Source organism: Syzygium oleosum, unplaced genomic scaffold (genome assembly GCF_021117445.2).
Source record: "Syzygium oleosum isolate NSW1041296 unplaced genomic scaffold, Sole_v2.1 Sole_v2.16, whole genome shotgun sequence".
Taxonomy (NCBI): Eukaryota; Viridiplantae; Streptophyta; class Magnoliopsida; order Myrtales; family Myrtaceae; genus Syzygium; species Syzygium oleosum.
Genome location: NW_026607500.1, coordinates 2,445,861 through 2,464,661, shown reverse-complemented (window position 1 = coordinate 2,464,661; position 18,801 = coordinate 2,445,861). Strand labels below are relative to the sequence as shown.

At 46.5% G+C, this 18,801-nt stretch overlaps 1 protein-coding gene across 1 annotated transcript; it reads left to right on the top strand.

The window, feature by feature from the left end:
* Positions 1-17,775: 17,775 nt before the first annotated feature.
* Positions 17,776-18,527, top strand: LOC115686556 (protein SMALL AUXIN UP-REGULATED RNA 9-like). Its single transcript, XM_030611898.2, has one exon. The coding sequence runs from the start codon at positions 17,817-17,819 to the stop codon at positions 18,396-18,398; it is 582 nt and encodes a 193-aa protein (XP_030467758.1). The 5' UTR covers positions 17,776-17,816; the 3' UTR covers positions 18,399-18,527.
* Positions 18,528-18,801: the final 274 nt, after the last annotated feature.

Here is an 18,801-nt window from a genome sequence, read left to right as displayed (position 1 = left end):
TTCTCACGGCCGGGGAAGGAGAGAATGGGGAGAGGGTGAGCTACCGAGAATGAGAGGGTGAGGGGGAGAGAATGACCGGCCAATGTGAGAAATGAGGGGAGAGAGAGAGATTGCAAGAGTTTTGTAGAGAATGGTTTGAGTGGGGTGGTTGAACAAACCACTAAAAATTACCATCTTGTCCAACAATTAAGGGCTAAGATCAATCAAGGCTAAAATATCTTGGGGCATTTTGGACCTAGGATTTTCGGCCACTTAGGGGGCTGATCAAGCCTAATTAAATCCCAAAAATTCGGAATTAACACATAAGGTCCAAGGGCAAAACGGTAATTTTTCACTCCCGGTCCGAAATTCCATTTTTTGACTAAACTGATCCCAAATATAATTGGCCACATAAATACGACGTCGTCCTTGCAAAATAGTCGTGTACGTCCGTGAAATTCGACACCCAAGTCCGGACTCAATTCCACGATCAATTTCGTTCAAATGCGATTTTAGCGTCTCTCACTAACGGGCGGCTGTTTAGGGGTTACGCGTATTGACCTAGGGTTACTCGAGTCACGAGGGTCTCGATTTCCAAGAGAACGCGAGAATTTATCGCTAGTTCCGGAGGTCGCGATCGTTCGGAATAAGTTCGGGATTGTTCGTCACGCGTGCTCTCGGTCGTGCGGAATCACCCGCAATCCGATCGTACATCGTTGGCCAAACCAAATCCGTCACTCTCCTTGGATCGGCCCATATTGGCACAAAATATTCTCTCGTCGTTTCTCGGAATCGGGCCTCGATTCACGGTCGAGTTCTTGGGTCCACGTACTATTTTCCCAGTTAGCCATTCCCTATTGATCAGTATCCCGAGAATGATCAGTTCCGGGCGAGACTTACAAAAATGAAATGAGAAATAAATATCCATATCATTAATCCCGGAAGTGGGTCGAATTCAGGATGTTACATAGTACACCTGTGACAAATTTAGTCTCCGTTAGTTTCCGTTAAATTGGATTAAAATCCCAAACCGGTACATTTATCAACTGCCTTGTGTCATCCAACTTAACAAATTGACTATAAAATTTAGCGGAAACTAAATGAAGGTAAATTTGTCACAGATGTACTAGTTTAGGGTTTTGGTGGTCAAAAAATTAATTTTTTAATAAATTTGTCACAAGCGTATCAGTTTGGGATTTTTCGTGGTATTAGCCATTTCTTTAATTTATTTAGAATTTGGACCGACAACTTTTTACAGACCCGCTTATACAACACGTATATGACACGTTATAAAGGCATGTTTCGTTCAAGCTTACTTCTGATCGTGCCATGAATAGACCACTTCATTGCTAGTTGATCCTCTAATTGTCATTTGGCAATTATTAAAATATATTTTATATTACTCATTGACTATATAGTTTAGGATCTTAAACCGACTGCTGCTATCACTAATATTACATTCTGTTTATGAGGCCTCCCATCTTTTCTTGACGAGATTTATTTCAATTTGTAATTGTAGAAAAAGTCAATTATCTTTATAAGAAAAAAATTTGAAGTTGGTTATTGAAGTGCATATGACCATGGACACCTTTTTGTTCATACGGTCTCAAATATTTTAGAAATTTAAAAAGGTTCGTTGTTTTTAACTCGCAAATTATCTTGTCGATCTTGCCAAACATGTTGCTTGAAAACAAAATTTGACTAAATTGTTAAGTCGAGACGAAAATCCACGCTCCCCACCTCCCATCTTGAGATTTCTAGCTCCGTCACTAATGGCGTCTCATCAAGTCTATGAAAGCAAAATGTTCTAAAACCTTGTGTTGAAATAGGAACATCCAAGATCTTGACATTTTTCTCGATTCACTAAACTATTTTACGGATGTCAATTTAGTCCTAAATTTTTTAATTTTGCCAATTTAAACATAAACCTTTTTCGCGTTATTCCAATGTATTCCTTCTGGTAAATTTCGTCGGAAATCACTGATGTGACAGTCTAGTCGTCGCTAGTCATCCTACGTGGCATATCACCACGTCAACGATTACCGTAGAATTGGCCAGAAGGACTACAATGAAATTTCGCACAAATATTTTGGACTAAATTGACATCTATACGATAGATTTAAAACTGATTGAACAATTTGTCCATATGCCTTCTTATATGATTCGTTCGGTATTAAGACTAACAATTTCTAATTAATATGGAGACGTATAAAGACTATCAATCCCGAAGCGGTTTGTTGCAATGCTGCAGAAAGAAAGCGTGTAAGGATTAATTTTTTATGTTACAAGTTCGACTCTCTACTTCACCGAATGCATAAAATTTCGTCATTTTTATAGTTCATACAATTGAGTTTAGCCTTGTGCTCTATTTGGCTCTGGAGATTGGCAAGGCTTTTCACTACCACCATGGGGTTTACAAAAGTTCTACCCTCAAGAATTTATAGCTCACAACATACTATTATTCTTACAGTGGCCTATAAACTATTATGCTAGTAAAACCTATTAAAAAACGCTTAGTATTTGAATCTTAAAGTTTGTTTGCATTTGAATTTCCACAAAATGTGCACCGTTGCTACATGACCCCGAGATTTACTCATCTAAGACGTACTTTTTCACCGTAAAGCGAATAAACAAATGTATTGTAATCATAATTACCAAAAGTTGGATCATGAATAAACTATGCATCTACAAGCGAAAGCTGGACCAGAATTGGCAAAATAGCTAGCTAAACTTCGTCACTGACTTGCGTATATCTCATGCGGAAACATGCAATAAAAAACAATGAAACTGTGTTCCGATAGAGATGCTGTCCCCAGCCAACGTCCTGTCTTTGACCAGTGATCGCGCTCTTCCTGATGCCGCGTGATTTCAAGTTCGCACCCTCTTGACGGGTCGAATCTTTTCCGTGGTTCAGATGCCATCGGCATGCCGCCGCGCACATGCACGCACACACTAACACTTTGGGAAATAGGTTTCTCAAGAGAGCGACGTGGTGTGTGTCACGCCCCGAACACTACGGTTCGCGACAACCCTACCGCGGTCGAATTAAGTACGACGTCCCAGGACGCGTCGCCGACCCGAAACCCAAAAGAGAGAACAATGCACATGCGAAAGCAAGCAAGCACCCGTACAATTTAAAACTACATGACCAAGGATAGCAATAATTGCAATAAATACAACTTGCATTAATAACAGAGATTTACAATATCCATTGACAGGCATATACACTAACCAAAATGGGTCAACAGCCACTAACTTCAAAAAGAGGTATGTGGCTCGAGCGGTCAGGGTACTAAACCTAGGAAGGGCACCTATCAAAAAGTGTCGGCCCTATCTAACTAAGGTCAAGGCTAAACCCTAGGGCAACCAGTCCGAGTCGGATCCCGAGGTCTCGAACGAATCGTCAGGCGACTCGGACTCGAAATCCATCGAATCCGGCTCGGACTCGTCCCCCACTGGCTCCTCCTCGAAATCGCCCTCCGACTCCGGCTCCAGCTCCATCGGCTCCAGCTCGGGATCGGACTCCCACTCCATCGACTCCTCCTCCGGGTCGGAATCCATCTCGAAAATGATCGGCCGGGGATCAGAATCCTCCTCGGACACGGCCTCAGGGCTGGTTACCTCCCCATCAATATCCTGCGAGTCCCATTGGCTAACCCCGACGATCGGGACATCAAAGGTCCTAAGGGGTCCATAAACCCCGAACGGGTCCCGAAAGCACCAACCCAGATACTGATGAGCCTGGAACTGCGGCCCACCCACAACGACCCAAACTGTGGTAAAATGTCTAATGTAAGTCTCCCCGTTCCCTACGGGGTACTCGATCACCGACCGCTCTATGCGGTGCGGGATGCCAAAACGAATCGGCACACCTACCATCTCAAGGTCGGGGGTCTGAAAATTGGGTTTAAACAACAGTGAGAATAAATCTCAGCGAGTAGGCCCCTAAACTTAAACTAGGCTAACATGCACCTCCTGACAAGCATTAAACAACGATAGCACGGTACACAAAGGATTTAGGCCCTCGGGCCCAAATCAAGCATTTTAGTAACCCTGCAGGTTAGGCACATAACAATGGCAATAATAAGGCAGAATCCCATCATGGCATACACACGCAATCACTTGGCCACGGACACATGCCATGCACATGCTTGCGCTCGTTAATGCACTCTTGCACACATGCCATCACTATTCAAATGCTCAAGCTCATTTCTGCACACTTGCACACGTGCCAACTTTCCAATTAACACCGACCCGCGTTAAACACATCAGGTCCGACCAGCGTAAAACGCATCAGGTCCGACCCCCGTAAAACGCATCAGGTCTATCACTTTTCGATCGATCTCCAAAGCATCAGGCTCATGACACAACCCGCATAAAACGCATCAGGTTTGCCATCTTCCGGTAGTCCGGACATTGTCCCGTGTAAAATGCATTAGGACGGGTTCAATACCCCGTGTAAAATGCATCAGGACTTTATGTGATCACACGTACACATCCACCAATTATTATCTGAACCCCGCGTAAACGCATCAGGGCGATTTAGGTGATCACATGCTCATGCCATTCGTGCATACTCGTATAATGCCCATGTTATGCCAATGCTCGATATGCACATTCATGACCCGCCAAGCATCTCGATTCTCGGTCACATCAAGCACACAACATGGCATCTCATAATTGATCTCGATTCATGCATAATTCGGTCACCACATAAGCAAATCAAGGCACACTCGGCGATTCACAATTAAATCACAAATTAATCGCACATAGCCCAATTCGGCCCATCATGATCAGCCCTTAAACAGTCCACTCTAGGCTACTAATCCACCTCCAAATCATCACATTAGGCCATTAAATCACCACAAATCAGCCACTACTCAGCCCGCACATTGCACCCATTTTAATCCACATTTAGACCGTAAAATAGCCACACCGAGTTCAATCAATAGCACATTAACCAGCCAACAACCAGGCTTGACTAGGCCTCTTAATCACCTTCAAATCAACTCGTTAGGCCACTAAAATCATCACATTAGTCAGCCTAATCACCAGCCAACACTTAACCCCTAAAACACCCTAATTAACCCCTAAAACTTGTCTAAAGTGCACATAAGCCTAATTAAGGGTTAGGGTTTCCACTCACTAGGTTTTGAGCTCCAAATGTGGCTAAAGAACAAGGAGGAGGAATGGGCTGGATGGTGGCTGGCTCAGGCCGGTTCAGCAGCGGTGCTCCGGCGGTCCTCACGGCAGCGAACGGTGGACGGCTCTCGGCTGGCTTACACGGCGAGGGGGCGACGGTGATGGTGATGGTGCCGAACTGAGGAGGAAGAGCGAGAGAGAGAGAGAGAGAGTCGGTCAAATGGGGGTGGTGATGAGGCAAGATGGTGGCGAACGGGCGGTGGCGAGCGGCGTGCGGCACCGGCGGGCGGCGGCGGGCTGCTCCGTCGTCTCCTTCGCGCGGCCGAGAGGGAAGGAAATGGAGAGAGTGGCGAGAGGGGGACGAGTGGCCGAAGGAAGATGGTGAGAATGAGAGGAGAGAGAGATTGAGAGGGAGTTTTAGAGAGATTGGGTGAGTGGGGTGGTCGAACTACCCCACCCAAAAATGTCGGGGGAAGAATAGCATTGGTGCCAAAACTTGTGTACGGAGGCCACTTTGGTGTCAAAAGTTTCATTTGGATCACTTAAGTGCCAAAAGTATACGCCGGCGATCACTTAAGTGCCAAATTGGAGAAAAAACGATCACTTAAGTGCCAACGGCGAGAAATTCCGACCAAATTTAATACGTGGCTTTTATATTTAAATTTTAATGACACATGGCATTTTCATGTGTATAATTCAATTTTTTAAATATTTTTTTCTGATTTTTTTCTTTCTTTTCTTTTTTCTTTTTTCATTTCTGTCTTCTTCTTCTTCTACCATGGCCCGTGGCCGGAGGCCAGCCACCGGCCATGGCCGGCCTCGCCGGGCGTCGCCTTTCTCCGGGCGAGGCCCGGCGAGGCAGCCGTGGCCCGCGAGGCCGGCCTCGCTGGATCCGGCGAGGCGAGCCTCGCCCGGGGCTCGCCCGCCCGACGAGGGTCGAGGTCGCCCGGGCGGGGCGAGCCCGGCGAGGCTCGCCTCGCCGATCCGGCGAGGCCGGCCCTCGCCGAGGCCACGGCTGCCTCGCCGGGCATCGCCTTCCTCCGGGCAAGGCTCGGCGAGGCGATCGTGGCCTCGGCGGGGCCGGCCTCGCCGGATCGGCGAGGCGAGCCCGAGCCCGGCGAGGGCTCGCTCTCCAGATCCGGCGAGGCCGGCCCTCGCCGAAGCCACGGCTGTCTCGCCGGGCATCGCCTTCCTCCGGGCGAGGCAGCCGTGGCCTCGGCGGTAGGCCGGCCTCGCCGGATCTCGGGCGAGGCGAGCCCTCGCCGGGCTCGCCCGCCCGTGCGACCTCGACCCTCGCCCGGAGGAAGGCAACGCCCGGCGAGGCCGGCCATCGGAAATAAGAACAAAGAAAAGAAAAAAAAAAGAAAAGAAAGAAAAGGAAAAAAAAAAATGCCACATCAGCCTCCGGCGAGCCACATCAGCTTGAGAAATTAATAAAAAAATGCCACGTCGAATTTCCAGCGAAGTGGCACTTAAGTGATCGTTTTTCACAACTTTTAGCACTTAAGTGATCCGATTGAAACTTTTGGCACCAAAGTGGCCTCCGTACACAAGTTTTGGCACCAATGCTGTTCTTCCCCCGTCCATCTTACCCAAGCTTCAAGGGTTAGGATTGGTTCAAGCCAAAATATCTAGGGGTAATTTAGTCCTAGGATTTCGACACTAATAGAGGCTGATCAAGACTAATCTAAACCCCAAAATTCGAAATTAACACCTAGGGCCTAGGGGCAAATCGGTAATTTTTCACTTCCGGTCCGAAATTCCATTTTTCGACTATACCAATCCCAAATATAATTGGCCACACTAATACGACGTCGTCCTTGCGCGTATGTCCGTAAAATCCGACATCCAAGTCTGGACTCAATTCCACGATCAATTTCGATCAAATGCGATTTTAGCGTCTCTCACTAACGGGCGGCTGTTTAGGGGTTACGCGTATCGACCTAGGGTTACTCGAGTCGTAACGGTCTCGATTTCCAAGAGAACACGAGGATTTATCACTAGTTCCGGAGGTCGCGATCATTTGGAATAAGTTCGGGATTGTTCGTCCCGCGTACTCTCGGTCGTGCGGAATCACCCGCGTTCCGATCGTACGTCGTTGGCCAAACCAAATCCGTCACCCTCCTTAAACCGGCCCACATTGGCACAAAATATTCCCTCGTCGTTTCTCCGAATCGGGCCTCGATTCACGGTCGAGTTCTTGGGTCTACGTACTGTTTTTCTAGTTAGCCATTTCCTATTGGTCAGTATCCCGAGAATGATCAGTTCCGGGCGAGACTTACTAAAACGAAATGAGAAATAACCATCCATTTCATTGATCACGAAAGTGAGTCGAATTCAGGATGTTACAACTCTTCCCCCCTTACAAAAATTTCGTCCTCGAAATTTACAACCCAAACCCGACTACTCAAACAAATAGGGGTATTGACGTCGCATTGCTTCTTCACTTTCCCAGGTGGCACCTTCTGTTTCATGATGTTCCCAGATAACCTTGACCATCGGGATCGTCTTATTCTTCAAAACCTGCTCCTTCCTGTCCTTGATTCGTACCGGTCTCTCCACATACGACACCCTGTCGTCCACGTCTATTACTTCATGGTTCAGCACGTGGGTCGGATCCGGTTCGTACTTCCTTAACATTGACACGTGGAAGACGATATGAACTTGCGATAAATTTGGCAGCAAGGCAAGACGATAAGTCAACGTTCCAATCCTCTCTAAAATCTCGAACGGGCCTATATGCCTTGGACTCAGCTTTCCTTTCTTGCCAAATCGAGACAGTCCTCTCATCGGTAAGATCTTCAGGAAAACGTGGTCACCAACCTGAAACTCCAACGGTCTACGCCTTCGGTCCGCATAACTCTTCTGACGGCTCTGTGCTGTCTATAGCCTTTCCCGGATAATCTTTACCGTTTCCACCGACTGTTGAACCAACTCTGGACCCGTTACACTTCTTTCTCCCACTTCATCCCAACACAACGGTGTCCTACACGCTCTACCATAAAGCGCTTCAAACGGTGCCATCCCAATACTCTGCTGAAAGCTGTTGTTGTAGGCAAATTCAACCAAATGTAACTGCTTTTCCCACTTGCCTTGAAAATCTAATATACATGCTCTCGGCATATCCTCTAAAGTCTGAATAGTCCTTTCAGACTGGCCATCCATCTGTGGATGATAGGTCGTACTAAACTGAAGCTTCGTCCCTAAAGCCACTTGCAAACTTTTCCAAAAATTGGTCGTAAACCGAGGATCATGGTCCGAAGTGATCGTCACAGGTACTCCATGTAGTCGGACTATCTGCCGCACATACAATTCTGCATACCTTTCCAACTCGAAGTCCTTTCGTACTATCAGGAAGTGCGCTGACTTAGTCAGTCTATCCACTATCACCCAGATAGAATCGTGTCCCCTCTGGCTCCTTGGTAATCCCGTTACAAAATCCATCGTAATATGCTCCCATTTCCATTCTGGGATTTCCAACGGTTGTAACATTCCACCAGGTTTACAATGTTGTGCCTTCACTTGTTGTCACGTCAAACACTTGGCCACATGCTTGGCCACATCCACCTTCATTCCATTCCATCAATAATGCTGTCGAAGGTTCTGGTACATCTTCGTGCTGCCCGGGTGAATACTATAATTGCTCCTATGAGCTTCTGATAAAATCTCTTTCTTAAGTTCCAAATCGTCGGGCACGCACAAACGTCCTCAAAACTTCAGAATTCCATCCTCGGACACTTGGAAGTCCGGTTTCCTCTTAGTGCCATCCATCTCCAGAATTTTCTGAATCTCAGGGTCCGTAGACTGCAACGCCTTAATCTTGGTTTGCACCTCCGGTTCAATCCTTAACGTCGCCATCAAACTGGAGAGGTGTCCTACCTCGAACTTAAACTCTGAGTCTCGCGCTCCTTCCAATAAAATCCACTCTTTGACTATTAATTGCGCGATGCTCGACTTTCGACTTAGGACATCTGCTACCCGGTTGGCTTTTCCGGGATGATACAGAATGTCACAGTCATAGTCCTTCAGCAACTCCATCCAACGACGCTGCCTCATGTTCAATTCCTTTTGCGAAAACAAATACTTGAGGCTCTGCTGGTCCGTATAAATCTGAAACCTTTCTCCACATAAATAATGTCTCCAAATCTTAAGTGCGAAAATGATTACTGCTAGTTCCAAGTCGTGAGTCGGGTAGTTCATCTCATGAGGCCTTAACTGACGCGATGCATAAGCAACCACCCTTCCATGTTGCATTAGCACGCATCCTAATCCCTTAAGCAAAGCATCGCTATAAATTTCATATCCTCCCGGTCCTGAAGGGATTGTTAGCACTGGCGCAGTCGTCAATCTCTGTTTCAATTCCTGAAAACTCTCTTCGCACTTTTCCGTCCATTCAAACTTCGTCTCCTTCTTAAGTAACCTTGTCAATGGAGTGACTATCGCTGAGAATCTTTCCACGAATCGACGATAGTAACCTGCCAAACCTAAGAAGCTTCGAACCTCAGTAACTGTCGTCGGTCTCGGCCAATCCATCACTGCCTCAATCTTCGCCGGATCTACGGAGATTCCTTCTCCGGAAATTATATGTCCAAAAAAATGCCACTCGGTTAACCCAAAACTCACACTTGCTAAACTTAGCATACAGTGCATGCTCTCTTAACGTTCGTAGGACCTTTTCCAAGTGTACCTCATGTTCCTCGGGACTCTTTGAATACACCAAAATATCATCTATGAAGATAATGACAAACTGATCCAAAAACTCCTTGAATACCCGATTCATTAAGTCCATGAAAGCAGCATGGGCATTAGTCAGCCCAAACGGCATTACCGTGAATTCATAGTGCCCATACCTCGTCCTGAATGCCGTCTTAGGGATATCCTCCTTTTGGATCCTCAACTGATGATACCCTGTCCTCAAGTCAATCTTAGAGAATACCGAGGCTCCTTGTAACTGATCGAACAGGTCGTCAATCCTTGGGAGGGGATACTTACTTTTTATTGTCACCTGATTCAGTTGGCGATAGTCGATACATAGCCTCAACGACCCATCTTTCTTTCTTACGAACAAGACTGGCGCTCCCATTGGAGATGCACTTGGGCAGATAAAACCTTTGTCCAACAACTCCTGCATCTGAATTTTTAATTCCTTTAGTTCCGACAGGGACATTCGGTATGGCGCCTTCGAGATTGGCTCAGTCCCAAGGGCCAACTCGATAACAAACTCCACTTCTCTTTCTGGTGGCAATCCCGGCAATTCCTGGGGAAAGACATCGGGAAAGTTGCACACTACTGCTATATCCTCTAGCTGCACTTCTTCTGTCGTCGAATCAACCACACTTGCTAGGTAACCTTGACACCCCTCATCCAACAACTTGGTTGCTTCTACTGATGAAACCCAAGGGATCGAGGTTCCTCCTCGACTCCCTACAAACTCGAATCTAGGGTGTCCAGCCGGACTAAACTGAATCACCCTACTACTACAATCCATCATAGCATTCTGTTTGACTAACCAATCCATGCCCACAATCACATCAAAATCATACATTGTCAAAACAGCTAAATCTATCTTGCTTTCTACGCCACCAATTACTATCTTACAGTCCAAGCACCCTAACAATATGCATACCTTATCCATTAATGGCGTAGTCACACATAACCGCACTTCTAACAAAACGGGTTTTAATCCAACCAATTCAACAAACTGAGCAGACACAAATGAGTGCGACGCCCCCGGATCAAATAAAGCATACGCAACATGATTGCACAGAGAAACCATACCTGTGACCACGTCTGGTGCATTCTCAACTTCCCTTCGTGCCATGGCGTACACACGACCTTGTGCCGGCGGCCTATTCAAATTAGCCAGCGGGGGATTCCCAGCCTGATTTCCAATTCGGGGCTGTTGTGGTTGCATCGGTGGTCCCGCTGGGCGTTGCTGAAGGCAATTCCTTATCTGGTGGTCCACACTTCCGCACTTACAACACGCCCCAAACCGGTTCTGCTGGTGGTTTGGCTTCCCGATATTCTTTCTGACGGGTGGGACAAATCGCCTATTTCCCGCCATCGGCTTCTTCCCGAAGCGGCGGTTGTCCTTAGCCGGGGCGAATCGCGATCCAGAAGTGGCTACCCTATCCACCTGATCCCACTCAATAGCCTGAGCCCTCTCATATAATTCCTCATAAGTTCTCAAATTCACCGGTATCAACTGACTGCGAATGTCGACTCTCAGTCCATCCCGAAACCTTCGCGCCTTGTCCTCAGGATGATTTACCATTCTTAGCGCAAACTTAGACAGCCTAGCAAATTCTGCCTCATACTGGTCCACAGTCATCTGTCCTTGACGGAGTCTCATAAATTATGCTAGCTTCCTTTCCCTAACACTCTTAGAGAAGAATTTTCCATAGAAGTTCTCAGAAAACACGGCCCAAGTCTGGGCGGTACCCTCGGGAAATACCCTGCCCCTGGTGGCCTTTCACCAGTCATTAGCATTATCTTGCAATTGATACACCGCCAATGTCACCTTTTCAGCTTCGGTGCACCCCAGAACTTCGAATGCTTTCTTCAGCTCCTCAATCCAACGGGGTGCAGCCTCAGGGTCACCTTTTCCGTCGAACTTTGGCGGCTTTAACTTTAGAAACTGTTCGACCAACTTAGACATCGGCCTGATCACATTTGCTGGTCCCGGAGCTGGATTCCCATTATCCCCCTGATTACCGTTATTTCTGTTATTCCCATTGTCCCCGTTGGCAGCAGCAACAGCGGCCTCAGCAGCAGCGGCAATAGTGGCATTTCTCTCCTGGGTCTGCCTACCCATCAGTATTCCCACTTCCTCGAGTGCCCTCAAAATCCCATCTACCCTAGGATCCTCTGCAACCCTCACTTGCGGGTCTGTGCGACCTTGACCAAGGCCTCGACCTCTACCACGGCCTCGACCTCTACCTGTTCCTTAGCTACTCATCTTCGCAACTCGCACACTCGCCTACCTGCTATAATTCCACTCAGGAATTAGAGACCTAGGCCAAACTACACTAGGCTAAAGTCCTAGGCACAGAATCATAATAATCAATCACTCAGCAGGCGGTCAAACACGAGCAGCAGAGGTCTCAACCAAAGGGATAAGTGTACTTACCTCGGGTCCTGCCGCACCTGCACTTTACGGGTCAATTCCAGCAATCACTCAATCAATCAAGTCAAACAGTCTGGAGGTACATGTAGCACACAAGTCACCCTATTCGGCTACCCATGGTCATCGCTCCTTATCCCTCCAAACTTCGACCGAGTTGGATCGAGCTGACCTTGCTCTAATACCAAATCAACAGGAGATGTTGCGCCCCAAACCCTACGGCTCGCAACAACCCTACCGCGGTCGAATTTAGCACGACATCCCAGGACGCGTCGCCGACACGAAACCCAAAACAGAGAACAGTGCACATGCGGAAGCAAGCAAACACCCGTACAATTTAAAACCACATGACCAAGGATAGCGATAATTGCAATAAATACAACTTGCATTAATAACAGGGATTTACAATATCCATTGATAGGTATATACACCAACCAAAATGGGTCAACAGCCACTAACTTCAAAAAGGGGTATGTGGCTCGGGCGGTCAGGGTACTAAACCTAGGAAGGGCACCTATCAAAAAGTGTCGGCCTTATCTAACTAAGGTCAAGGCTAAACCCTAGGGCAACCAGTCCGAGTCGGATCCCAAGGTCTCGGACGAATCGTCAGACGACTCGGACTCGGAATCTATCGAATCCGGCTCGGACTCGTCCCCCACTGGCTCCTCCTCGGAATCGCCCTCCGGCTCCGACTCCAGCTCTATCGGCTCCGGCTCGGGATCGGACTCCCACTCCATCGGCTCCTCCTCCAGGTCGAAATCCATCTCGAAAATGATAAGCCGGGGATCAGAATCGTCCTCGGACACGGCCTCAGGGCTGGTTACCTCCCCATCAATATCCTGTGGGTCCCATTGGCTAACCCCGACGATCGGGACATCAAGGTCCTAAGGGGTCCATAAACCTCGAACGGGTCCCGAAAGCACCAACCCAGATACTGATGAGCCTGGAACTGCGGCCCACCCACATCGACCCAAACTGTGGTAAAATGTCTAATGTAAGTCTCCCCGTTCCCTTCGGGGTACTCGATCACCGACCGCTCTATGCGGTGCGGGATGCCAAAACGAATCGGCACACCTGCCATCTCAAGGTCGGGGGTCTGAAAAGTTGGGTTTAAACAACAGTGAGAATAAATCTCAGCGAGTAGGCCCCCTAAACTTAAACTAGGCTAACATGCACCTCCTGACAAGCATTAAACAACGATAGCACGGTACACAAAGGATTTAGGCCCTCGGGCCCAAATCAAGCATTTTAGTGACCCTACAGGTTAGGCACATAACAATGGCAATAATAAGGCAGAATCCCATCATGGCACACACACGCAATCACTTGGCCACGGACACATGCCATGCACATGCTTGCGCTCGTTAATGCACTCTTGCACACATGCCATCACTATGCAAATGCTCAAGCTCATTTCTGCACACTTGCACGCGTGCCAACTTTCCAATTAACACCGACCCGCGTTAAACGCATCAGGTCTATCACTTTTCGATCGATCTCCGGCCCGCGTAAAACGCATCAGGCTCATGACACAACCCGCGTAAAACACATTAGGTTGGCCATCTTCCGGTAGTCCGGGCATCGTCCCGCGTAAAACACATCAGGACGGGTTCAATACCCCGCGTAAAACGCATCAGGGCTTTATGTGATCACACGTACACATCCACCAATTATTATCTGAACCCGCATAAATGCATTAGGGCGATTTAGGTGATCACATGCTCATGCCATTCGTGCACACTCGCATAATGCCCATGTTATGCCAATGCTCGATATGCACATTCATGACCCGCCAAGCATCTCGATTCTCGGTCACATCAAGCACACAACATGGCATCTCATAATTGATCTCGATTCATGCATAATTCGGTCACCACATAAGCAAATCAAGGCACACTCGGCGATTCACAATTAAATCACAAATTAATCGCACATAGCCCAATTCGGCCCATCATGATCAGCCCTTAAACAGTCCACTCTAAGCTACTAATCCACCTCCAAATCATCACATTAGGCCATTAAATCACCACAAATCAGCCACTACTCAGCCCGCATATTACACCCATTTTAATCCACATTTAGACCGTAAAATAGCCACACCGAGTTCAATCAATAGCACATTAACCAGCCAACAACCAGGCTTGACTAGGCCTCTTAATCACCTTCAAATCAACTCGTTAGGCCACTAAAATCATCACATTAGTCAGCCTAATCACCAGCCAACACTTAACCCCTAAAACACCCTAATTAACCCCTAAAACTTGTCTAAAGTGCACATAAGCCTAATTAAGGGTTAGGATTTCCACTCACTAGGTTTTGAGCTCCAAATGTGGCTAAACAAGGAGGAGGAATGGGCTGGACGGTGGTTGGCTCAAGCCGGTTCAGCGGCGGTCCTCACGGCGGCGAACGGTGGGCGGCTCTCGGCTGGCTCACACGGCGAGGGGGCGACAGTGATGGTGATGGTGCCGAACTAATAAGGAAGAGTGAGAGAGAGAGAGAGAGAGTCGGTCGAATGGGGGTGGTGATGAGGCGAGATTGTGGCAGACGGGCGGTGGCGAGCGGCGTGCGGCACCGGCCAGCGGCGACGGGCTGCTCCGGCGTCTCTTTCGCGCGGCCGAGAAGGAAGGAAATGGAGAGAGTGGCGAGAGGGGGAGGAGTGGCCGGAGGAAGATGGTGAGAGTGAGAGGAGAGAGAGATTGAGAGGGAGTTTTAGAGAGATTGGGTGAGTGGGGTGGTTGAACTACCCAACCCAAAAATGTCCATCTTGCCCAAGCTTCAAGGGTTAGGATTGGTTCAAGCCAAAATATCTAGGGGTAATTTAGTCCTAGGATTTCGACACTAATAGAGGCTGATCAAGACTAATCTAAACCCCAAAATTCGGAATTAACACCTAGGGCCTAGGGGCAAATCGGTAATTTTCCACTTCCGGTCCGAAATTCCATTTTTCGACTATACCAATCCCAAATATAATTGGCCATACTAATACGACACCGTCCTTGCAAAATAGTCGCTTATGTCCGTGAAATCCGACATCCAAGTCCGGACTCAATTCCACGATCAATTTCGCTCAAATGCGATTTTAGCGTCTCTCACTAACGGGCGGCTGTTTAGGGGTTACGCGTATCGACCTAGGGTTACTCGAGTCGTAACGGTCTCAATTTCCAAGAGAACAAAAGGATTTATCACTAGTTTCGGAGGTCGCGATCGTTCAGAATAAGTTCGGGATTGTTCGCCACGCGTACTCTCGGTCGTGCGGAATCATCCACGTTTCGATCGTACGTCGTTGGCCAAACCAAATCCGTCACCCTCCTTAGACTGGCCCACATTGGCACAAAATATTCCCTCGTCGTTTCTCAGAATCGGGCCTCGATTCACGGTCGAGTTCTTGGGTCCATGTACTGTTTTCCTAGTTAGCCATTCCATATTGGTCAGTATCCCGATAATGATCAGTTCCGGGCGAGACTTACTAAAACGAAATGAGAAATAACCATCCATTTCATTGATCACAAAAGTGGGTCGAATTCAAGATATTACGGTGTGTAACATTTTGACCCATTGGTTGGAGGACACAAAATGCTGCTCATTGAAACCTACATGTAAATGCAGCTTCTCATCCCCTCGCATAGCTATCGGGTGGTATTTCGTACAAGTTTTCGCTCAAAAGAAATGATTAAGTCCATTTTTTTTGTTTCGAGGGATCCCTTCTCCGTGACTTGATTGCATTTCGAGATTTGCATAGTCGATCGCTAGCATAAGTGCCAACGCAATTAATCTCTCGGGGTTGATAATTATATGCTCTATCTGCAGGCGAAAATATGTCATGAAGATTACAATATGCAATTAAACACACTATTGATTCTATTTTCCTTTAGCCGAATCCCTGCTAGTGTCAACATCTAATTTTTTTTATTTTTGGTCGGGAAAAACAACTTCATTCATCAAACATTAAAAGGATAACAAAGGCTTTGATTTTCTCAACATAAAAGTTTCCATAAAGATAGAGCCGGATTAGACATCCAGTCAGGTGGTAGGACCTTCCTGCGGTGAGCTTTCGCTAGCCAATCTGCTCTAATTTGGTCAACCAGGACAATGGCATGCGCATTGCGCATCGCAAGAAGACCAACTGAGAAAAGAGAACTTTTTCTTAACCATCGCTATCGAATCCCTGGATGAGAAAAGGACGGCATCCCTGAGGACTTTACACGAAAGTTGACGTGATTTGCATAACTTAAAGCAATTTTTAAGTTGCATAAATCAGGGTATCTTTGAGAACTTTATTTCTTGGAGATGGGGCTTTCTGATCCTCTCCATTCTAGAAGAGTCAATTCATCTGCAAAAATTGAATAGTGAGGAGGCAACTTGCCACAAAGTGCCAAAATCTAAACGGGCGATATGTGATTTTTCGCATTGTTCGATGAATTATCCCTCCTAAAGAGAGTAAATTAGTTGCGCGATAAATACATCGCAAGATCTCCAGCCAAAAATTAGCCGGAGTCGATGTTGAGAGCTGGACTTTGCAACTGATTTCAAGACTTCGGTGGGGACGATCCGCAAAAATTAGCTGGATGAACAAAATTGGCATAATTACAATAGATTTATGACTTTTTTGTTAATTTTGCCCATTTATTTATGCTTTGCACAGTAGTGGCAACAACGTCAATGCTTGGATTATCTTATTCTTGCAAGAGGTTATCATCTAAGTTCAGCAAATAAGTCACATTAATTTATTAGGTCAATGTCTTTACAGTTCATTTACCACAACCAAGACAACTGCATCTAATCCCAATCTTAATTATATTACAATTAATGAATATTGGAGGGAGGAGTTTGAATAGTACAGTCGAATGGTACGAGGTCCTTGACCGTTCGAAGCCCCATCGGCATCAGAAACCACGCATGCAGGATCATCGTAATAGATAAATTTAGTCAGTCTAATATCTCGATTTGCGACGCGACGTACTAAACAAAAAATTGAGTTGTTATATTCCCCTATAATGAAGATGGAAATGGAAAGGAAGAAAAAGTGAAGGAGAGCCAAAAAAAGTGAAAGTGTCCTTCTTCTTATAAAGGAACGAATGGAGAGAGAAAATGCAATTACACTTTAGAACAGGGTGTGAAAATGACACCATCACCCGCCAAGCAATGATTAGGACTCATAATTTATGTCGGTCCATGTGGCTTGCGCAGCAGCCACCACAACGCACAACAGCCGCGTAAACATGAGATTATTTATAAATTTTATTAGATAATTATCAAAGATATAACATATTAAGTTTGGTTTTCACACGCTTTCTCAAAGCATATGACAAATAGTGAATTTGAATTCGATTTTCGATAGTTGATGTTGATTTGAAAAAGTAACATTCATAGGGGCACGTGCTATTCGTTTTGGAGCATATTCCAAAACTAAATCTTTCACGAGCTGGTCACAAAATAGAATTGGGTTGCTTAGTATCTCACGACTCACAACTCCTATAAATTGCAAGAGCCCAGTTTCTTAGATTAGGGCATATTGCAACCTCTCTTCTTATACAACTTCTTCTCTTTCTTTCTTCTTCTTCTTGTGGACGCCATGGAGTCCCCTAAAAAGCCCAACAAGATCAGCAAAGTGATTCGACTGCGGCGGCTCCTCAGGAAGTGCATGTCGAGAATTGTCACAACCGCCGCCACCATGAGCCCAAATCGCGGCAGCATTCCCCAGAGCATCAGCTTCCTCAAAAGAACGATCTCTTCTCTATCATCAGACAGCGACAACAGCAACAACAACAAGAAGCACAGCAGCAGCAACAGCAACGTCGTCCCGAAAGGCCACCTCGCGGTCTGCGTTGGCAAAGAGCTCGAGAGGTTCGTCATCCCGGTGCACTACTTGGGCCACCAGGCGTTTGTGCTCTTGCTGCGAGAGGCCAAGGAGGTGTTCGGGTTTCAGCAGACGGGTGTCCTGAGAATCCCATGCGACATTTCGGTGTTCCAAAGTGTTCTGGCGATGGTGGAGGGGAAGAAGAAGGCGGTCAAGAATGGCGGTTTGATGGTGAAAGAACAGTGCAGGCTCAGTGCAGACGATACGTTTGGATGTCTTCTTTTAGACGATGCTGAGATGGATTATAGTCATCTTCATCACTCTCGCCATCGTCCTTGGAGCCATATATGCAGATGAATTATCTTCTCCTTTGCGTTCTTGCTTAGGTGTTATATGTTATACCAGAAATGTTGATACGTAAGAGATATAGGCTGTACTGTATATTCTATGTCAATAGATACAAAAATAGAGAGCATTGACTGACTTGCATTTCCTCTTGTTTTTAGACCTTCCATCTTTTCTTTGACGAGAACTACATTGTCCATTGTCATCTAAAAACGTTAAATTACCGTTTATACGAAAAATTTAGAAGTTCGATTGATTATTAAAATGCGTAAGGCCATGGATACCTTTTTGTTCATACGTGCATCCCACAATCTTGAGATTTCTAGCTCTGTCACCAATGACCTCACTTCGAGTTCATCAAAGCAAAATTTTTCAAAAAATTCCGTTGAAATAGGAAAAATCCAAGATGTTAATA